We start from the raw sequence: 24,053 nt of genomic DNA, 5'->3' as shown, positions 1-24,053 counted from the left end.
AGCAATTTTTTGGTATTTCTCAAAACCAACGCATTTGAAAAAAAAATAATTTGTTTTGTTTTCTCGTCTGTTCACTCACCAAATCAAATCAAATGTTATTTGTCACATGCTTCATAAACAACAGGTGTAGACTAATAGTGAAATGCTAACTTACGGGCCCTTCCCAAAAATGCAGAGAGAAAAATGGAAAAATAATAGAAAGATAACACAAGGAGTAAAAACACAATGAGTGACAATAACTTGGATAGCGCATTCGGAAAGTATTCAGACCCCTTGACTTTTTCCACAGTATGTGACTGTCTTATTCTAAAATGGATTAAATAAAGAAATGTACTTATCAATCTACACACAATAGCTCATAATGACAAAGTGAAAACAGTAAAAAAATATATATATATATGTATCAGAAATACCTTATTTACATAAGTTTCCATTGCTATGAGACTCGAAATTGAGTTCATGTGTATTCTGTTTCCATTGATCATCCTTGAGATGTTTCAACAACTTGATTGGTAAATTTAATTGGAAATGATTTGGAAAGGCACACATATATAAGGTCCCACAGACAGTGCATGTCAGAGCAAAAACCAAGCCATGAGGTCGATGGAATTGCAGGATTGTGTCAAGGCACGACCTGTGGAAGGGTACCAAAAAGTTGCTGCAACATTGGAGGTCCCCGAGAACACATTGGCCTCAATCCTTAAATGGAAGAGGTTTGGAACCCCCAAGACTAATCCTAGAGCAGGCTGCCCGGCCAAACTGAGCAATCGGGGGAGAAGGGCCTTGGTCAGGGAGGTGACCAAGAACCTGATGGTCACAGAGCTCCAGAGTTCCTCTGTGGAGATGGGAGAACCTTCCAGAAGGACAACTATCTCTGCAGCACTCCACCAATCAGGCCTTTGTGGTAGTGATCAGGCAGAAGACACTCCTCAGTAAATGGCACATGAAAGCCGACTTGAACGTCTTAAACGTCATTACCAATGAATACTTTTTACCCAGACTTTTACAGATCTCGGACATTTACTTTTGCTTTGTGCACGTCATGGGAATGGGGCTTCTCCTGCCACTCAATAAGGGCCCGAGCCCTGGCTTCTACAAGTTGGCTTCAACAATGATTGTATGTGTGTGGCTACATGGGGGTGCACTCGCGTGGCATGATTATTTTTCCAGACGGCTGGATGCCCTAATAGATGGAGCTGCCTTGGTGATGAGTCTCCCACACAACCGGGCCTGCTGTGTGCATGCACACTGAAATAATGTACATGGGGTTCTGCTGCGACTTCTACAGCACTGTCACCGAGAGGTTCACCATGAAGGACAGATGAATGGACTTAATTTACAAGAAATATAGGCCTAAATGCATTTCCCTTTACAACTGTAAGTAATGTCCTGTAGTGTACTGTTAAAATAAGTGGTGATCCTAACTGACCTAAGACAGTGAATTTTTACTCAGATTAAATGTCAGGAATTGTGAAATTGAGTTTACATGTATTTGGCTAAGGTGTATGTATACTTCCAACTTCAATTGTAAGTCTACGTATGGGTTGTTTTAGTTGCATCTCATTTACTTGATCAAAGTTCATGACATTTTCATATCTTTAATGCATCCAAATGAAACGTAATACATTTTTAGGTACTCACATCAACCATTCCATTTGCATTTTCAAGGGCTCTCCACAGCTACGAAGCAGTTTCCAAAACTGTTTGAATGATTTGTGGATATAAATATGGCTCCAAACATACATCCCAGCAGAACCACAAAAAACTGTTTGTTTCCATATGTTGTGGGCTGGACAATGACACCCATGATATTCATGCTCTGGAATGCGGTATCCCCAAAGACATCGTAAATCTCCTGTCAGTGTTTTCACAGAGGCCCACTTTCAGTTCCCACAGACACAATAGAGTTATAAGAACCCTCTATTCTGTAAACCAAAAGTGACACAATGCATAAAACAACCATTTGATGCAATAAAAGTATTAGAACAATCTTGTGTGTGTATTGTGCATTGGAAGAATTGTAAATCCATTGTGAAAGGCTATGGAGTTTTTAGCGTTGCAAACTATTCAGATGAAAGTTGTCCATATATTGCTATTTTAGTCAAATAAAATCAAATGTTATTTGTCACATGCTTCATAGACAACATGTGTAGACTAACAGTGTAGACATGTGTAGACTACTTACAACATGTTGGTAGACTACTTACAGGTCCATTTCCAACAATAAAGAGTTAAAGATAAGATTTTGATTAACTCTGGGACAAAGCTGAAACTCCCCATCCCGGATCCGGGATCGTGAATAAAGCCTCAGGCTCATTAGCATAATGCAACGGAAGTTAACGATTTCTGAAAATCGCAAATAAAATGAAAATAAAAATGCGCCTACTCTCAAGCTTAGCCTTTTCTTAACAACACTGTCATCTCAGATTTTCAAAATATGCTTTTGAACCATAGCAATTCACTAATTTGGGGCGGCAGGGTAGGCTGTGGTTAGAGCGTTGGACTAAGCTCAGGCTGACATTAGGTATCTGTCGTTCTGCCCATGAACAGGCAGTTAACCCACTGTTCCCAGGCCGTCATCGGAATGTGTTCTTAATCAATTTGCCAGGTAAAATTAAAAATTAAAATTAAAAACTGCACATGGGGACAAAGCTGAAGCTTTTTGGAGAAATGTCCTCTGGTCTGAAAACAAAAATAGAACTGTTTGCCATAATGACCATCGTTAAAGGAAAAAGGGGAGGCACCGAAAAACACCATGTAAGAGTATGCTAAGCTAGCTTAGCATTTTGAGTAGCATTTAGCACGCAACATTTTCACAAAAACCAGATAACCAAATAAATAAAATCATTTACCTTTGAAGAGCTTCAGATGTTTTCAATGAGGAGACTCTCAGTTACATAGCAAATGTGCAGTTTTTCCTGAAAGCTTTTGAACCATAGAAATGGACTTTTGTGTAAGGAGAAAGCTAGCAATGCCGTTTTTTACATCACATTTGGCTACTCTCGAAACCAAATGAACCGAAAATTCAGTCACCAACAACGTCAAACTTTTTCCGAATTAACTCCATAATATCGACCGAAACATGGCAAACGTTGTTTGGAATCAGTCCTCAAGGTGTTTTTTCACATATCTCTTCATTGACATGCAGTTCGTGGAAGCTTGCTTTACTCTGTGTATTGTTTGGAAAAATACTGGCAGGTGACTTTTGCGCACCAATTTCGGAGCAGGACACCGGCGGACACCTGGTAAATGTGGTCTCTTATGGTCAATCTTCCAATGATATGCCTACAAATACGTCACAATGCTGCAGACACCTTGGGGAAACGACAGAAAGGGCAGACTCACTCCTCTCGCATTCACAGCCATATAAGGAGACAATGGAAAACGGAGCCTCAAAAATCCTGCTCATTTCCTGGATGCCATGTCATCTTGGTTTTGCCTGTAGCTCACGTTCTAGGGCACGCACAGAAAATATCTTTGCAGTTCTGGAAACGTCAGAGTGTTTTCTTTCCAAAGCTACCAATTATATGCATAGTCGAGGATCTTTTTGTGACAAAATATTGCGCTTAAAACGGGAACGTCTTTTTATCCAAAAATGATATAGCGCCCCTAGAGTTTCAAGAGGTTAAATAAAGAAAATGGAAATAGTGACACTAGAAATAAATACATAGTGAATAACTAATACAAATAATGGGCAAAATTAACATGGCTATTTAAAAGGAGAAGAAAATAACATGGTTATATACAGGGAGTACCAGTACTGAGTCGATGTGCACGGGTACGAGGTAATTGAGATATATATGTACTGTACATATACAGTACAGTGGGTATGGGTAAAGTGACTAGGCAACAGGATAGACAATAGACAATAGCAGCAGCATATGTTGTGAGTTTGAAAGTGTATGTGTATGTTTTGTGGTGTCAGTGTAAAAAAAAGGGTCAATGCAGGTAGTCCAGGTAGCCATTTTATTAGTTATTCAGCAGTCTTGTTTATAAGTCTTATGACTAGGGTGTAGAAGCTGTTCAGGATCCTGTTGGTGCATTGGTACCGCTTACCGGTAACGCTTGTGGCTTTTTTTGACTGGAGTCTCTGACAATTTTTTGGGTCTTCCTCTGACACAGCCTGGTATAGAGGTCCTGGGCCATATTCACTACCCTCTGTAGCGCCTTGTGGTCAGATGCTAAGCAGTTGCCATACCAAGCAGTGATGCAGGCAGTCAAGATGCTCTCGATGGTGCAGCTGTATAACTTTTTGAGGATCTGAGGACCCATGTCAAATCTTTTCATCCTCCTGAGGGAGAGAGGGAGAAGAGGCATTGTCGTGCTCTCTTCACGACTGTGTTGGTGTGTTTGGACCATGATAGTTTGTTGGTGATGTGGACACCAAGGAACCTGAAGGTCTCGACCCACTCCACTACAGCCCTGTCGATGTGAATGGGGAGTGGTGCTCGGTCCTCCGTTTCCTGTAGTCCTTGATCAGTTCCTTTGTAATACTGACTTTGAGGGAGAGGTTGTTGAGGTCTCTGGTCTCCTGCCTATAGGCTGTCTCATTATCATCAGTGATCAGGCCTACCACCATTGTGTTGTCGGCAAACTTAATTATGGTGTTGGAGTCGTGCTAGGCCACGCAGTAGTGGGTGAACAGGGAGTACTAAGCACACACCCTGGAAGGGCCTTGTGTCGAGGGTCAGCATGGCGGATATGTTTTTTAATACCCTCACCACCTGGGGCGCCCGTCAAGAAGTCCAGGATCCAGTTGCAGAGGGAGGTTTTCAGTCCCAGGGAACTTAGCTTAGTGATGAGATTTGAGGGCACTATACCACCTATTGGTTGTAACTGTGGATGCTACGTTGGTCTATGCTACATTTTGTCAATAGTTTGAAATATGCCGCCATCGGAGGCTATCGCTTGTGTATCTTTGCGACATTGGTATTTACATTTGATGAAACATTTTGTCAATTTCAGTTAATATCCTTTGACACTCTGGTAATGTTGAAGCTATGGTGAACTTGGGGTTGATCAATGTTTATTTATGAGTAAATCTGGCTTTGATAATGGCCCGTGTCTACCCAGATACCGACCTCATTGCAAATCATTGCACTAAACCCATTACTTATTCAGAGATCTGTAGAGTGTACAAAGCAAATCTGGTTGTGCAAAGAAAATCTGGTTTAGCATATTGAAACAAGAACACTTACTCAAATTAAATGGATTCACAAATAAATATTTGATTGAATTTGTTGTAGTCTGCTTCTGATTGATTGCATGTGACTGAAAGAGGAAGGGTGGGTTGTAAAAGCAGACTTTCATATCACAAAACAAACAGAATGCAAACAGATCAGATGAGATCCCGTACTATGCAAAAATCTACTCCTTGCATAATGCATTCGACATTGTTTCAATGTTGATAAAGAAAGATGCAAGAGATTCAGACACATTTTACATCACATCATTATACTTTCCTCAGAGAGAGTGACATATAATAGCCCAAATACAGTTAATTTTTCTTTCTCGCCTCTCCTGGCTGAGACTATACAAGCATAGCGGATGGCTATGTGCATTGCTACAGCATTGTCCTACATATAAAAATAGTGATAAGCATAAGAATGGGTACAACCAGATTTGCAATTTAAACAACATAAACATATTAATACTGTATAATCAGTACTTGGGGTATAGAATATGTTTCTGCTGGCTACACTGATGTCTTGCCTTTCTTTTTACACAAAGCAGGATTAGTACAGAAGAACTGTATCGACTTGTACACAAACTTCTTCATGCCAGGATCGGGATCCCAGCGGGTTGCTTTTTCTTGCCAAAAAAAAGAGAGAGAAAAAAAAAGACGTCAACACAAATCCATACTGTCTCCTGCTGGGAGAGCTCTCTTTTTTTCTCTTTCTTGTTTGTCACCTGGGACTTGCTAGTTGCCACTCTAAGCCAAACTCAAAAAGATACAAAATAATACAAAAAGCCCATGAACATAAAGTATAGAACTTACACCTGAAGTGATACAACTTTATCTGTTTGTAACTGCTTATTAAGTTTGAAGTCAACGTTGGTTGTCAGGTCGTTCAGAATACACAATATTGTTCAAATACACTTCCCCTATTTGGAGTTTTATTACAGAATCAAATTTCATTTTAAATCCACACATTTTAAGTGTCCATCCTGGTCATATTGAAGAGCTGACCAACCATGTTCTGACATCTCACATACCTGTACACAACACATAGAGATGTTATCAACAGGCACCACTCTCTGAGGGTGGTCTCCGTCTCAACAGAAATACATTCTAATTTCACACATACAGTAATAACACGTTCAAATAAATAAACAACTAATGGAAAAAGAGTGGAGAGATATCCTCTGGTAAAGCATTAAGGATAAACACAGTAGCTTTCACATGAAGACCGAGGGAGCAAAATCATTAAAAAAATGAGTTATTAGTTATGTACATTCCTTTGAGTAGCTTTCTTGACTTGAGATGAGACAAACCTGTTGCAAGGTGAGCAAATTAATAAGCTGCAACGCAAAAACAGTCACAGTGGATAGAAAGAAAGAGGATAAGGAGGATAAATGAACTAGCGTTGGTTGGTCCTACAGGTCAACCCTCATCTTTAGCTGTATTGTCCTCCAGATCCTCATCGCTGTCTACATCACTGTAGACTGTCTTCTTGACCTTCGTCTTTCTGCTTCTCTCCTCCTTCATCCTCTGTTTCCCCTGCTTTGTTGCCATTTTCACTGAAAAGAGAGGATTAAGAAAGGAACAAAAGAGAGTTGAAGGAACTAGTTTGCCATTTACTTTTTATAATGACAACCAGATATTAGTTTGTCCTGTCATTGATCTTTGTGAAAATAAATAATTTCAAGCTACTCAAAATCTAAATAATGTTGCTTGATAACTTGGGTGAGTGAAAGTGAAAAATGTCTTGATCTTGATCTTCTCATTGTGTTTTTAGAGTTTATTTTGAGGTCACAATGGCTGGGTCTCACCTGTTGATGAAACCAACTGATTGTCTCGACCTCTGTCATCACGGATGGCAGTGCTGTCCTGTTTCACCTCATCATCAATGACAATCCTTTGTCGTGCACTCTCAAACACAGACTTGAGAACAATCGAGTCCTCAAATATCTATGGCAAACACACACAACATTAACCAAATTAGCCTCTCACAATCATTAGCTGGGGGCATCATGGTATGTAGATTTTATGTAGAACCGTAGGCAGTGACATGAATTCCAGTGGCCCTAGATAACATCCCTGAGGCACACCTGAGATCCCTCCAGGTTGAAGGTCTGGGCGTTGTGACACAGCAGGATGATGTCTTTCTCCAGATCTCCCACACTCCTGTACTTATGGTTGCGCACACGCTCCTACAAAAAACAAATCTGTGTGTTCCCAAATCTCTGCATTTAATAGGAATTACTTTTTAAGATGGCTACCTGTTCTACACAAAAGGTCAGGCTATTTGCATTAAAATAGCCTACTGTTTTTGTGGAGGCCTGTATTCCAATTCATTGTGATGCTGTTATGAACTATGAAGGGTTATATCAAATGCAATATAAAATGTAAAATGCTATGTATTTGTGTCTAATTTGATCAAATGTTAAACAGGGGACCCTGTGTGAAAAAGGTTGGGAATCTCTAGTGTAGAGGGTCCACTGAGCCTACCCTGATCCTCCTGAAGTCCACAGGCTTTCGGATCAGCTCGTAGTACTCTGACACCTCCTTCCTTGAAGGCAGTTGGATGAAGCCTTTGCTGATCTGACGGCCCAACCTGGAATCATTTAGCACAGGCTCTGTTACGGACCAAAAACACATAGACCTCTCCAGACAATAGTATGTGATTTGTTTCAAATACTTTCAGGGTTTGATTGAGCCTGCCTGGAGTGGCAGATTTGCCAGATTTAGTTCCATTGTGCCAATCAAGTGCAGCCAAAGTATTTGAAAGACAACACACTAGGATAGATAGATAGATAGATAGATAGATAGATAGATAGATAGATAGATAGATAGATAGATAGATAGATAGATAGATAGATAGATAGATAGATAGATAGATAGATAGATAGATAGATAGATAGATAGATAGATAGATAGATAGATAGATATACTTGTGCGGAAAAATTCCAGAACTGAAGGTGGCAGTGTGCACCCTTTTAGTTTGTTTGCCAACACATAGAAATAGTAGAATAAGTAAATGGACTATCTCAAAATATATATATTTTTATATTATATATTTTTTTACATCTAAGTAATTTAATCTCACCCATCTTTGTAGTTGATGACCATATCCACCAGTGTGCTCAGCTGCTTGGTGAGCTCGGGGGGGTTGGGGAGCAGCTTCTCTGCCGGAGGTCGTCCCCGGCGCTTCTTGACCTTTTCTCCTTCAGCCTCCTGGCCGGAGTCTCGTGACTCTAAGTCTTTGTTGCCGTGGTGATCACCTTTCCGTTTCTTCAGGCTGATGTCCTCTTCCATGTCCTCCAAGACCCCGTTCTCCTCCACCTTGAGGAGGGGGAAGAGGTTCTTCAGAATTCAAAGATGACTGCAATATACTTATACACGAAAACTGAAAATAGTTCACAAATAGTAAGATAAATCATTGGTGTATAGGTCTATTGAGGCCATCTTTGACTTCTGGGACTTTATTTTTGTCAAAATCTGTTTGTGTAAACAATTTAAATCTCATTTGGTACTTGCTCCCAGACAAACGAAACAACTTCTTTGCTTGCATTGAGGTCAATACAGTGCCACCGACATGGCCCGCTACCAAAAGCTGTGGGCTCTCCTTCACCGCAGCCAACGTGAGTAAAAAATGTAAATGTATTAACCCTCGCAAGGCTGCCGGCCCAGACGTCAACCAGATGGCATCCACACGGCATCCCTAGCCGCGTCCTCAGAGCATCCACAGACTAGCAGGCTGGTGTGTTTACGGACCTATTCAATCAATCCCTATCCCAGTCTGCTGTTCCCACATGCTTCAAGAGGTTCACCATTGTTCCTGTTCCCAAGAAAGCAAAGGTAACTGAGCTAAACGACTATCGCCCCGTAGCACTCATTTCCGTCATCATGAAGTGTTTTGAGAGACTAGTCAAGGATCATATCACCTTCACTCTACCTGACACCCTAGACCCACTCCAATTTGCTTACTGCCCCAATAGGTCAACAGACAACGAAATCTCAATCACAATGCTCACTGCCCTAACCCATCTGGACAAGAGGAATACCTATGCAAGAATGCTGTTCATCAACCACAGCTCAGCATTTAACACCATAGTACCCTCCAAACTCGTCATTAAGCTCGAGACCCTGGGTCTCGACCCCGCCCTGTGCAACTGGGTCCTGGACTTTCTGACAGGACTCCCCCAGGTGGTAAGGGCAGGAAACAACATCTCCACCCCGCTGATCCTCAACACTGGGGCCCCACAGTGCGTTCTCAGCCCTCTCCTGTACTCCCTGTTCACCCATGACTGTGTGGCCATACACACCTCCAACTCAAGTTTGCAGACGACGCTACAGTGGTAGGCTTGATTACCAACAACAACGACGAGACGGTCTACAGGGAGGAGGTGAGGGCTCTCGGGGTGTGGTGTCAGGAAAATAACCTCACACTCAATCTCAACAATACAAAGGAGATGATCGTGGCATTCAGGAAACAGCAGAGGGAGCACCCCCTATTCATGTCGATTGAACAGTAGTGGAGAAGATGGAAAGTTTGAGTTTCCTCGGCATACACATCACGGACAAACTGAAATGGTCCACCCACACAGACAGCATGGTGAATAAAGGGGAGGCTTGCAAGCCGAAGAACACCATCCCATCCGTGAAGCACGGGGGTGGCAGCATCATGCTGTGGGAGTGCTTTGCTGCATGAGGGACTGGTGCACTTCACAAAATGGATGGCATCATGAGTCAGGAAAATTATGTGGACATATTGAAGCAACATCTCAAGACATCAGTCAGGAAGTTAAAGCTTGGTTGCAAATGGGTCAAATAAGTGCACCAGTCCCTCCTGCTGCAAAGCACCCACACAACATGATGCCACCACCCCCGTGCTTCACGGTTGGGATAGTGGTCTTCGGCATGCAAGCCTGCCCCTTTTTCCTCCAAACATAATGATGGTCATTATGGCCTAACAGTTCTATTTTTGTTTCATCTGACCAGAGAAAATTTCTCCAAAATGTACGATCTTTGTCCCCATCTGTAGTTTTTGAATCTGTTTTTTTTAAATCTGTTTTTGAAGCAGTGGCTTCCTCCTTGCTGAGCGGCCTTTCAGGTTATGTCAATATAGGACTCGTTTTACAGTGGATATAGATACTTTTGTACTTGTTTCCTCCTTCATCTCTAGGAGACAGAACGTGTCTCCTTCCTGAGCAGTATGATGGCTGCGTGGTCCCATGGTGTTTATACTTGCGTACTATTGTTTGTACAGATGAACGTGGTACCTTCATGCATTTGGAAATTGCTCCCAAGGATGAACCAGACTTATAGAGGTCTACATTTTTTTTCTTAGGTCTTGGCCGATTTCTGTTGATTTTCCCATGATGTCAAGCAAAGAGGCACTGAGTTTGAAGGTCGACCTTGAAATACATCCACAGGTACACCTCCAATTGACTCAAATGATGTCAATTAGCCTAACAGAAGCTTCTAAAGCCATCACTTTCTGGAATTTTCCAAGCTGTTTAAAGGCACAGTCAACATAGTGTATGTAAACTTCTGACCCACTGGAATTGTGATATAGTGAATTAAATGTGAAATTATCTGTCTGTTTATTACTTTTTTATTTCACCTTTATTTAACCAGGTAGGCAAGTTGAGAACAAGTTCTCATTTACAATTGCGACCTGGCCAAGATAAAGCAAAGCAGTCCGACACATACAACAACACAATGTTACACATGGAGTAAAACAAACATACAGTCAATTATACAGTAGAAAAATAAGTCTATATACAAAGTGAGCAAATGAGGTGAGATAAGGGAGATAAAGGCAAAAAAGGCCATGGTGGCGAAGTAAATACAATATAGCAAGTAAAACACTGGAATGGTAGATTTGCAGTGGATGAATATGTAAAGTTGAGATAGAAATAATGGGGTGCAAAGGAGCAAAATAAATAAATAAATAAATTCAGTAGGGGGAGAGGTAGTTGTTTGGGCTAAAATATAGATGGGCTATGTACAGGTGCAGTAATCTGTGAGCTGCTCTGACAGCTGGTGCTTAAAGCTAGTGAGGGAGATACAGTGGGGCAAAAAAGTATTTAGTCAGCCACCAATTGTGCAAGTTCTCCCACTTAAAAAGAAGAGAGAGGCCTGTAATTTTCATCATAGGTACACTTCAATTATGACAGACAAAATCAGAAGAAAAAAATCCAGAAAATCACATTGTAGGATTTTTAATGAATTTATTTGCAAATTATGGTGGAAAATAAGTATTTGGTCACCTACAAAGAAGCAAGATTTCTGGCCCTCACAGACCTGTAACATCTTCTTGAAGAGGCTCCTCTGTCCTCCACTCGTTACCTGTATTAATGACACCTGTTTGAACTTGTTATAAGTATAAAAGACACCTGTCCACAACCTCAAACAGTCACACTCCAAACTCCACTATGGCCAAGACCAAAGAGCTGTCAAAGGACACCAGAAACAAAATTGTAGACCTGCACCAGGCTGGAAAGACTGAATCTGCAATAGGTAAGCAGCTTGGTTTGAAGAAATCAACTGTGGGAGCAATTATTAGGAAATGGAAGACATACAAAACCACTGATAATCTCCCTCGATCTGGGGCTCCACGCAAGATCTCACCCCGTGGGGTCAAAATGAGCACAAGAACGGTGAGCGAAAATCCCAGAACTACACGGGGGGACCTAGTGAATGACCTGCAGAGGGCTGGGACCAAAGTAACAAAGCCTACCATCAGTAACACACTACGCCGCCAGGGACTCAAATCCTGCAGTGCCAGACGTGTCCCCCTGCTTAAGCCAGTACATGTCCAGGCCCATCTGAAATTTGCTAGAGAGCATTTGGATGATCCAGAAGAAGATTGGGAGATATGGTCAGATGAAACCAAAATATAACTTTTGGTAAAAACTCAACTCGTCGTGTTTGGATCACAAAGAATGCTGAGTTGCATCCAAAGAACACCATACCTACTGTGAAGCATGGGGGTGGAAACATCATGCTTTGGGGCTGTTTTTCTGCAAAGGGACCAGGACGACTGATCCGTGTAAAGGAAAGAATGAATGGGGCCATGTATCGTGAGATTTTGAGTGAAAACCTCCTTCCATCAGCAAGAGCATTGAAGATGAAATGTGGCTGGGTCTTTCAGCATGACAATGATCCCAAACACACCTCTCGGGCAACGAAGGAGTGGCTCCGTAAGAAGCATTTCAAGGTCCTGGAGTGGCATAGCCAGTCTCCAGATCACAACCCCATAGAAAATCTTTGGAGGGAGTTGAAAGTCTGTGTTGCTCAGCAACAACCCCAAAACATCACTGCTCTAGAGGAGATCTGCATGGAGGAATGGGCCAAAATTCCAGCAACAGTGTGTGAAAATCTTGTGAAGACTTACAGAAAACGTTTGATCTCTGTCATTGCCAACAAAGGGTATATAACAAAGTATTGAGATAAACTTTTGTTATTGACCAAATACTTATTTTCCACTATAATTTGCAAATAAATTCATTAAAAATCCTACAGTGATTTTCTGGAAAAAAGTATATATAATTTTGTCTGTCATAGTTGAAGTGTACCTATGATGAAAACTACAGGCCTCTCTCATCTTTTTAACCTCTAGCGTCGATCAATCCCGTATCCGGGAGCTTAATCATAGCCTCAAGCTCATTAGCATAACGCAACGTTAACTATTTTTGAAAATCACAAATGAAATAAATATATTGGCTCACATGCTTAGCCTTTTGTTAACAACACTGTCATCTCAGATTTTCAAAATATGCTTTTCAACCATAGCTACACAAGCATTTGTGTAAGAGTATTGATAGCTAGCATAGCATTAAGCCTAGCATTCAGCAGGCAACATTTTCACAAAAACAAGAAAAGCATTCAAATAAAATAATTTACCTTTGAAGAACTTCGGATGTTTTCAATGAGGAGACTCTCAGTTAGATAGCAAATGTTCAGTTTTTCCAAAAATATTATTTGTGTAGGAGAAATCCCTCCGTTTTGTTCATCACGTTTGGCTAAGAAAAAAACCCGAAAATTCAGTCATTACAACTCCAAACTTTTTTCCAAATTAACTCCATAATATCGACAGAAACATGGCAAACGTTGTTTAGAATCAATCCTCAAGGTGTTTTTCACATATCTTTTCGATGATAAATCATTCGTGGCAGTTGCCTTTCTCCTCTGAACCAAATGGAAACGTGCATGCAGCTGGAGATTACGCAATAATTTCGACGGAGGACACCAATCGGACACCTGGTAAATGTAGTCTCTTATGGTCAATCTTCCAATGATATGCCTACAAATACGTCACAATGCTGCAGACACCTTGGGGAAACGACAGAAAGTGTAGGCTCATTCCTTGCGCATTCACAGACATATAAGGAGACATTGGAACAAGGCGCATTCTAAATCTGGGTCATTTCCTGTATGAAATTTCATCTTGGTTTCGCCTGTAGCATTAGTTCTGTGGCACTCACAGACAATATCTTTGCAGTTTTGGAAACGTCAGAGTGTGTTCTTCCCAAAGCTGTCAATTATATGCATAGTCGAGCATCTTTTCGTGACAAAATATCTTGTTTAAAACGGGAACGTTTTTTTATCCAAAAATTAAAAGAGCGCCCCCTATATCAAAGAAGTTAAGTGGGAGAACTTGCCAGTCTCCAGCGAGCTGACAATACTTTTTTGCCCCACTGTAAGTGTTACCAGTTTCAAAGATTTTTGTAGTTCGTTCCAGTCATTGGCAGCAGAGAACTGGAAGGAGAGGCGGCCAAAGGAAGAATTGGTTTTGGGGGTGACCGGAGAGATATACCTGCTGGAGCGCGTGCTACAGGTGGGTGCTGCCATGGTGACCAGCGAGCTGACATAAGAGGGGACTTTACCTAGCAGGGTCGTGTATATGACCTGGAGCCAGTGGGTTTGGCGACAAGTATGAAGCGAGGGCCAGCCAACGAGAGCGTACAGGTCGCAGTGGTGGGTAGTATATGGGGCTTTGGTGACAAAACGGATGGCACTGTGATAGACTGCATCCAATTTATTGAATAGGGTATTGGAGGCTATTTTGTAAATGACATTGCCGAAGTCGAGGATCGGTAGGATGGTCAGTTTTACAAGGGTATGTTTGGCAGCATGAGTGAAGGATGCTTTGTTGCGAAATAGGAAGCCAATTCTAGATTTAACTTTGGATTGGAGATGTTTGATGTGAGTCTGGAAGGAGGGTTTACAGTCTAACCAGACACCTAGGTAAACAATTTTTGTAAAAATTACTTGCGTCATGCACAAAGTCGATGTCTAAACCGATTTTCCAAAACTAGTTTCTTAACAAGATACTTGTGGAGTGGTTGAAAAACGAGTTTTAATGACTCCAACCTAAGTGTATGTAAACCTCCGACTTCAACTGTACATTTGCTGAAGCATTATGATAACTCAGCGACACAATGGTAAGCATTAACTGAGCTGGGCTTGTCTCAACGGAGCCTTAAAACGCTTTGAAAGGATCCATGAACCCAAATGATTCTGGTGGGTCCAATCCTCCCTATAAGACATATTTTGTTTCCAAAAGGTATCGAAATTGTCAACAAACGTTGCACACATTAAGCTGCAATAATCACAGCCAGTTGTGAAGAGAAAGAATCCTGCAATAGCGTTCAATGCCACGATTCAGAGAGGGCACAGGGCCAGATGTGGTCTTTTATTAGTGTCTATCAGAGAATCTATCAGCTCTTTAAAATTCAGTTTCAACTGTTCAGAGCTGCCCTTCATAAGGACATTAAAACCCACATGCACTACGATAGAATTGATTTCCTTGTCCTGGCCTAGAACATTCAGGAGCAGCTTAGTAATGTAATTTACTCCAGCTCCAGGATAGGACATTGTTTTTGCACCAGGAACAGTGGCATTTCTTACCCTTGAGCTGCCCAAAATATGGCTGGTGAGAAGGACAAGGAAATCCACCCACTCCCACGCTTCACAGGATTCTGAGAACCCTTTAAGAATGGGCGAGAGACAGGATAACTTGAGCCCGCGGCTTCTGGTGCAGGCCTCCGACAGATGGAGAAGCACCACTCGATTTGCCCCAGGGACAGATACCCCCAGAGACAAAGGTGCAGGAAGATCAGGCTCCAGGGCGGTGAAACTATTTGTTGTTTGTATCTGCTCCGGGCCTCTCGTTGTTGATGGTCGCATCCTCCTCTTGCTGTGCTCCTTCAACTCTACTATTAGATGGGCGAGGAGAGGCAGGAGATTGCTCCCCTGGCAAACAAACTCCAGGCAACACCGGCCAGTCAGACAACAACAAGGCAGAGATGCATCCAACAAGTGAGAATGGCCTCTAGCCACCACTCTGCGTTTTCCTAAGTTTCTTACATTGCGACTTGCTTGATCAAGGAAGTTCAATCTTATAATCCTCCGCAAGCAAACAATTGCCATATTGGACCTCTGAGTGATCCAGTTTGTCCCGAAAGTAGATACAGCTTATACAGCACTGGAACCATTCATTTACTACTCCAGACAAAAAGGAATCATTGCAAACTCCTCTGGGACTAACTTCGTTAGCTAGCTAGCTACTAGCCAACAAGCTAAGGTTAGCTTCTCTGTCAAGCAGGCATCAACCTGTCTGTTAAGTGATTCTGGGACAAGAAATAACGGTGCTAGTTGTTAAAAACGTGTTGTTTTTTGTCAAAAACAACAACAAAAATGACTGTTTCCAGAATACAGTGTTCAGCTGCGCAATCTCACCATTGGCCTCATGGTAAAATCCCTGAACGGTTTCCTTCCTATCGGCAACTGAGATAGGATGGACGCGTGTATCTTTGTAGCGACTGGGTGTATTGATCCACCATCCAAAGTGCAATTAATAACATCACCATGCTCAAATGGATATTCAATATCGGCTTCTTCTTTTTTTACCCATCTACCAATAGGTGCCCTTCTTTGAAAGACATTGGAACACCTCCCTGTTGTTTGGGTTGAATCTTTATTTAAAATTCCCTGCTCGACTTAGGGACCTTACAGATAATTATATATCTGGGGTACAGAGATGGAGTAGTCATTCAAAAATCATGGTTAACACTCTTATTGCACACAGAGGGAGTCCATGCAATGTATTATGTGATGTGTTAAGCACATTTTTACTCCTCAACTTATTTAGGCTTGCCATAACAAAGGGGTTGAATACTTATTGACTCAAGATATTTCAGCTTTTCATTTTTTATTCATATCTAATTTCGAAAAACATAATTCCACTCTGACATTATGGGGTATTGTGTGCAGTCCAGTGATGCAAAAAATCTCAATTTAACCCATTTTAAATTCAGGCTGTAATACATCAAAATGTGCAAAACGTTCCGAAGGCACTGTATATAAAACACAGACACATAGCATTTTTGACTGCACTGGGCCTTTAACTTAGTTTGAGTTAAGGGATAGGTCCAAATATGGCTGAGTTATTGACAACAACAAAAAAAAATTTTACTTGTCCAATTAAACTACTGTAAATTCACTACACAGTGGCCTATCAACTTGAAACTAGAAGGCTTCACGGAATCACCTGTACCCAAATACCCGAGGTCCAATCCAGGACCCGGATCCAGAATTCTAAATAATGTCACGGGTCTGGGTCGGTTCTGATATGATTGTCACGGGTCTCTGGTATGTGTAATTTTAACTGACTTGTCCAGAAGGACCCATATCAATCTGAACGGGACTGCTGCCGTAAAGCGAGAGAAATTGTATAATTTATGTTGCTGCACTTTGCTTTTCACGAGTGGCGTGTGTAGCTTGTTGTTGTTGTTGGCCAATCATAAGTCATCAAAGCGGCAATAGGCTACAGTCAAAGAGCCTCCATGTGAGGCAACAGTTAGGAGATATCAAATCAATGGAAGATGGAATTGAAATAATGGAATTAAAGTTAACTTCTTCGATATAGGGGGCGCTCTTTTAATTTTTGGATAAAAAAACGTTCCCGTTTTAAACAAGATATTTTGTTACGAAAAGATGCTCGACTATGCATATAATTGACAGCTTTGGAAAGAAAACACTCTGACGTTTCCAAAACTGCAAAGATATTGTCTGTGAGTGCCACAGAACTAATGCTACAGGCAAAACCAAGATGACATTTCATACAGGAAGTGCCCCAGATGTTGAATGCGCTGTGTTCCAATGTCTCCTTATATGGCTGTGAATGCGCCAGGAATGAGCCTACACTTTCTGTCGTTTCCCCAAGGTGTCTGCAGCATTGTGACGTATTTGTAGGCATATCATTGGAAGATTGACCATAATAGACTACATTTACCAGGTGTCCGATATGTGTCCTCCGTCAAAATTATTGCGCAATCTCCAGCTGCGTGCAAGAAAGGCAACTGCCACGAATGATTTATCATCGAATAGATATGTGAAAAACACCTTGAGGATTGATTCTAAACAACAGTGTTGTTAACAAAAGGCTAAGCTTGTGAGCCAATATATTTATTTAATTTCATTTGCGATTTTCATGAATATTTAACGTTGCGTTATGCTAATGAGCTTGAGGCTATGATTACGCTCCCGGATACGGGATTGCTCGACGCTAGAGGTTAACAAACTTTTGGCAAAGTCGGTTAGGACATCTTCGTTGTGCATGACACAAGTAATTTTTCCAACAATTGTTTACAGACAGTTTATTCACGTATAATTCACTGTATCACCATTCCGGTTTGTCAAAAGGTGGTGGTATTATTAGGGAATTAAGTCGAGGTCAGAATAAAGCATATCTGTAGCCACACCTCTATTTCTATGATCTCCACCCCAAACTAATAGCTGGCTGTCACATGCATTTCCTCATGCTTTTGTGTTCAAGGTGAGAATACACATAAAGTGCATAAAAAGGGAATAATGTTCCATTATTCCATTATGGAACTCGGGTCTGAATTCCCCCCAATGTGAATACATATTCACTCCCCCTATCTCTCTCCTCGCTCTCTCTTCTTCTCTCACTCTCCCCTCCAGCCCAGACAAGCGCTGCTGCATGCATACATCTAGGCTTTAATTGCCTTTGTGTAAAATACAGCAGTTGCTTGCTGCAGCGTTTGCAGCGATGAGAGATAAAAACAAGATACGGGCTCTAAGGCACATAGGCAACCCTGCTGCACAGAAACCACACGCATATGAGCGTGCACACGCAAACACTCACACATTTATACACTTAAGACTCACACACTCACACTCTTTTATTTTTACATTCTAACCTTTTTGAACTTTTTTCTATTTGGGTCATTCCACGAAAATGAGTCCCTTTTGCATATCTTTTAATATTTTAAGTGGAAATTGTGCACCAATATTATATTTTAAAAGCCTGTTATATTAAATGAACTGCCCTTTTAATATTGACCACATGGAACATTCAATACATCCAGATTTTATTTATAATATAGCTGCAAGCAGCAATGAACGGGGTTCACAGGATGACAGAAAGGACACAAGCTCAGTTGGATAACAAAGCAAGCACTTTATCATTTAGGAACTGTCTTTATGTGCAATCAGTGAAATCATTACCATGTTTATCTATCAATACCACAAGGATGACTTTAGTCTAGTGTTGTAGGTTGGTTACCTTTGAATGCAGCTGGTAATCACTCTTAATTTCTTAGAAATACCCCTCCCCGAACCGGGAGAATTGTCATCAACTACACTAATTAGCATAACGCAACGGACCAAAAAAATCTTACTAGAAAATATTCATATTCATGAAATCACAAGTGAAATATAGTGACACACAGCTTAGCCTTTTGTTAATCACCCTGTCATCTCAGATTTTGAAATTATGCTTTTACAGCCAAAGCAAGACAAGCATTTGTGTACGTTTATTGATAGTCTCGCATAGCATTACGTCCAGCTAGCAGCAGGAATCCTGTTCACGAAAATCTGAAAAGCAATCAAATTAAATAGTTTACCTTTGATGAGCTTCGGATGTTTTCACTCACGAGACTCGCAGTTAGACAGCAAATGTTCATTTTGTTCCATAAAGATTATTTTTATAGCCGAAATACCTCCTTTTTTTGTTCACGTTTTGTTGAGAAATCCACCAGAAATTGCGGTCACGGCAACGCCAAATTAGATCCATAATATTGACAGAAACATGGCAAACAATTTTTTATAATCAATCCTTACGGTGTTTTTCAAATATCTATTAGATAATATATCAACCAGGACAATTGACTTTTCACTAGGAGCGAGAGGAACAATGGCCGCCTTTGTCTATTACGCACAAATCACTGAGAGCCATCACCTGACCACTGACGCAATGTTGTCGTTCACACTCATTTTTCAAAATAAAAGCCTGAAACTATGTCTAGCGACTGTAGACACATTAGGGAAGCCATAGAAAAAGGAATCTGGTTGATATCCCTGTCAATGGTCAATGGGGATGCATAGGAACGCACAGGTTTAAAAATAAGAATCACTTTCTGATTGGATTTTTCTCAGGCTTGCAGGCCTGCAATATCAGTTCTGTTATACTCACAGACAATATTGTTACCGTTTTGGAAACTTTAGAGCGTTTTCTATCCTAAGCTGTCAATTATATGCATATTCTATTATCTGGTCCTGAGAAATAGCGTTTACTTTGGGAACGATATTTTTCCAAAAATGAAAATAGTGCCCCCTAGCCTTAAGAGGTTTTAATAAGAAATTTGTGGAGTGGTTGAAAAACTAGTTTTAGTCACTCCAACCTAAATGTATGTAAACTTCTGACTTCAACTGTACATTTTCTAAGTCTGAATTAGGCCCATTCAGCAGAGAATGAGGAATGCATGCAGGCAGGAGGAGAAAGAGTGCCCCCTCTTCTTGAAGCCACAAAGTTCAAGGCCGAATGCGGTACTGCAGGCATTGTTTGCAGAAAACCGGATCCCTATTATTGTGAATGAGAAAATGGCAATCTTTGTGGTCAATCTTCATGTTAAATAAATACATAATCGAAAACTATGCTACCAATAATTGCTTCTAATACACCAGAAGTATGTCCTTGAATAGATTTATTTTAACATCTCACACAGAATAAGTTATAATGATGATTTAGTTGTTAATGCCAGCCAGCAGTACCCAAGGTCGGCCTTCAACTTGAGATACTCAATGAGAGAGGGCAACACTAGGCTAGCCTGCAACGTAACTACATGGACTAGCTCAAACTGCCCGTTATGTATCAGTGAGAGTATCCATGAGACGCCATTTTAACCAAATTCCTTGGCTTAAAATGCTCTATTGTAATCTTCACATAGGAATGAATGGTATCACGTGAGTGTAAAAGTTTGTTTTTGTGTTTTTTCCATGACATAGACTGACCAGGTGAATCCTTAGATCCCTTACTGATGTCACTTGTTAAATCCACTTCAATCAGTGTAGATGAAGGCGTGGAGACAGGTTAAAGATGGATTGTTAAGCCTTGAGGCAATTGAGACTTGGATTGTGTATGTGTGTCATTTAGAGGGAGTATGGGCAAGACAAAATATTTAAGTGTATGGTAGTAGGTGCCAGGCACACCGATTTGTGTCAAGAAGTTTCCCATGTGTATCAAGAATGGCCAACCACTCAAAGGACATCCAGCCAACTTGATCCAAATGTAGGAAGCATTGGAGTCAACATGCGCCAGCATCCCTGTGGACCGCTTTGGACACCTTGTAGAGTCAATACCAACAAATTGAGGTTGTTCTGAGGGGGTGCAACTCAATATTAGGAAGGTGTTCTTAATGTTTTGTACACTCATTACATTGATGTAGGCTGGGCAATCTAACGAAAATATTGATGTATGAAATGAGTCATACAGCCACGCAGGCATGTAGACACATAGACACAGCATACCCACATAATACTATACTGTCTTAGCACATATCTACAAAGACACAAAGATGAATGCGCATGTAACTGTATATTCATGCAGATATGTCGTCTGTGCTTCTGAATACACATTCATAATTGGTCAACCAACCCCCACACACACACACACACACACACACACACACACACACACACACACACACACACACACACACACACACACACACACACACACACACACACACACACACACACACACACACACGACAACAGTGACCAAATAACCATTATCAATGGCGAAAAATCTGAATGACATTCCGACAGTGGAAAATGCATGTACGTACACTGATACACATGCACACACACAGTGAAAGCGAGAAAAGCATGCATAGAACAGAAATTATAGAGAATGTCAAGAACAGTACAAAGGACAACAAAAGACATCATGCTGATAATCTGTCAGCTTTAAATGGTCATCTTTATAAAGCCCGGCAAACATTTCTCTACCGGGCTACAGTGGAATGCACAGATACAGAGTAATCCTGAAAGACGGGCATAACAGCTAAACACTGCCTTTGTATGCAAGTGTGAGTGTGTGTACAGTATTTGTTGCTCCATGCCTGTCCCATCATCACCAAACAAGCCTGCCTCTTCCTTCCCCTCCTCGACTGGAAAACGATACCCCCTCATCCGTTACAGCTCACACCTACACACCCACACCCTCTACCTCTCACACACTAACACAGACACCGTGCACACCTACACAGATGGACAGACACGCACACTCTCTCGTCTCCCTCTGTGCCGATCTGTGCGATGCAGCAGAATCCTATCCTGAGAATAAAGAGAGGGAGAGTGAAGAAAGAGAGTGAAAGAAGGAATAAATATTTACCTGGCTGCAGTCTGCAGTCTGTCTCTGTGGATCAGGATGGGTTGTAGCTGGATCGGCTGCAGCTGCAGCTGGAGGGGAGAGAATTAGCAAGCCAGCATAGCGGCGAGCTGCTAGCCTCTTCATCAGCTGATCACTCAAAGAGCAGGAACCCAGAAGGGGGGCAAGCATGCAGAAGAAAAAGAAAAGCACTAGGTTTTCATACACAAATCAATGGGTAGCTGAGCAGGGAAAATAACAATGTTATAATAATAGTAGTCATCTCACTCTGGCTCAGTGTGGCGGGCTGCAGTAAGCATTTCTCTCCCTGTCCTCTCGCCTCTGCTGCAGTCTCATTCCTCTCAGTAAGGCCCCAAGCTCGTCTGCCTCTGCATGTTTTAATATCGACTGTCGCCATACGCCTTTTTTTCCAGATCCTGTTAAAGTTATCGGGTCCAGTTTTTTTTATGAATGATTTTTGCATTGCTTTTCAGCGTGGGGATAAGACTCTGTGAAGGGTGGGGTGAGGGATATATGAGATTCTAATGTGCATGTTACACACACACACACGGCTCAGACTGCACACAAATAACTCAAGCACAGTGCTGCCACGATGATGTCATGCTAGTGGTAATTTAGGTTTTTGGTCACGTGTCCACGTGTGTGTAGATACAATTTATTCTGTAGCTCTAATTCCTCTGCGGAACTCCACTGAGAAACCTGATGCCAACGTAGCTACAGAAAAAAATAAAAACAAGGGCTGGTGACCATTTACATAAAACATAAATTACCTTGTGGCCATGATGCTTGCAAAAAAGGTTCAAGGTCTGTCCGAACAGAATGACCTGTTGATATGAACTCTGCAAAGGTCAGACATGGAAAGATTTTGATTTTGATAGGACTTACATATTTCAGCAAAATCTTCATCATAATCATTGTCCTCACATTCAACAGCATGTGTCCTGATCCAGGAATGAGCTGCTATTCCAGACTGCCTGCGTCTGTGCTGCATAGAGCATTACATCATTTGGCCAATACGCCACTTCAGGCTACTGGTCTTATTATTGCTCCATCTTGAAATTAGATATATATTTTTTATATATTTTTTTTGTGTGGTAATAGTCCCCTTACGTGGTCCTGTCCTCACCTTGACAACAGGGGCGATTAAACAGGAAATGGGAATTTGATGTGAGCAAGATGATCAATATCAAATCAATGTTGTGAAGAGTTGGTTTTATATCAAATATCGATTTGTGTGTATGAGTAACGGAGTCTAGACATGTTCATTCCAGTGAGACAGAGATATCATTTTATTTTTATCTCCCTGAGATCACCACTTGCTCAAAACAACATTTTCCACTGCTGCTTGTTACCATAGCAACATCACATTTTGATTATGGACCTCATAGGCACTAATGTATTCCATCACTGAGCTGGGGAATCACACGCTCAAGGAGGCCTGAAGACAACCATAAAAGAACCAAATGTACATGATTTCAGACAACGATAATATTACACGGTTCACACACATTCGGGATCTGAGAAGACACACACAAAGCACTCACACACACACACACACACACACACACACACACACACACACACACACACACACACACACACACACACACACACACACACACACCAATTACAGATCTTCTCTCACCACACTTCCTAGACCCCCTCAAACACCTCACCCTAAAGACTTCAAAACGTTAAGAGTTTACAAAGTCATCAAGGATCAGAGGAAGTTCACGTGAAAGTTTTATGGAGAGATTTCTTTTCTTCTGAAGGACAACTCTACAGACAGAAGTGGATCGAATGGGGGTCTGGTTCCCGGTGAGGACGGGGAGGATTGGCTAGTATGTAGTTTTTAGGCGGAGATCTGAGTCCTAAACGGTGTGCGTCCCTATGTAGTGCACTTCTTTTAATCAGAACCGTATGGGCTACATAGTTTTGTACTATATTCCTAATACTGTATATATGGAATAGGGTGCCATTTGGGACACAGCCTAGGATGGAGATGAATTAGGTGTATCTGCTTCATCTAATTTTATCCCTCAGTTTTAACGATGGGAAACTGTATATCCCCCTCACTCATTTCCAAATGTTCAGACACATTTCACTGCTAGGGTGACACATTTCTCAACGTTTTGGAGAACAGTGGAAGGGATTGAATATGTCCTAGTGGGGCGGTCTTGC

At 41.4% G+C, this 24,053-nt stretch overlaps 1 protein-coding gene across 2 annotated transcripts; it reads right to left on the bottom strand.

The window, feature by feature from the left end:
- Positions 1 to 5,026: 5,026 nt before the first annotated feature.
- Positions 5,027 to 22,313, bottom strand: LOC135543932 (probable global transcription activator SNF2L2). 2 transcript variants are annotated; one of them, XM_064971254.1, is made up of 7 exons: positions 22,140 to 22,313; positions 21,876 to 22,063; positions 8,271 to 8,506; positions 7,673 to 7,778; positions 7,273 to 7,374; positions 6,994 to 7,132; positions 5,027 to 6,741 (listed from the first exon to the last, which is right to left on the bottom strand). In XM_064971254.1, the coding sequence occupies exons 1-7, from the start codon at positions 22,267 to 22,269 to the stop codon at positions 6,605 to 6,607; spliced, it is 1,038 nt and encodes a 345-aa protein (XP_064827326.1). In that variant the 5' UTR covers positions 22,270 to 22,313; the 3' UTR covers positions 5,027 to 6,604. The 2 variants fall into 2 exon arrangements, with proteins under 2 accessions (XP_064827326.1, XP_064827327.1); XM_064971255.1 differs by having other exon boundaries at positions 21,876 to 22,001; positions 22,140 to 22,308.
- Between the last annotated feature and the right edge of the window lie 1,740 nt (positions 22,314 to 24,053).

This window comes from Oncorhynchus masou, chromosome 8 (genome assembly GCF_036934945.1).
Source record: "Oncorhynchus masou masou isolate Uvic2021 chromosome 8, UVic_Omas_1.1, whole genome shotgun sequence".
Taxonomy (NCBI): Eukaryota; Metazoa; Chordata; class Actinopteri; order Salmoniformes; family Salmonidae; genus Oncorhynchus; species Oncorhynchus masou.
The sequence above is the reverse complement of the archived record's forward strand: the minus strand, read 5'-3'. Positions and strand labels throughout refer to the sequence as shown.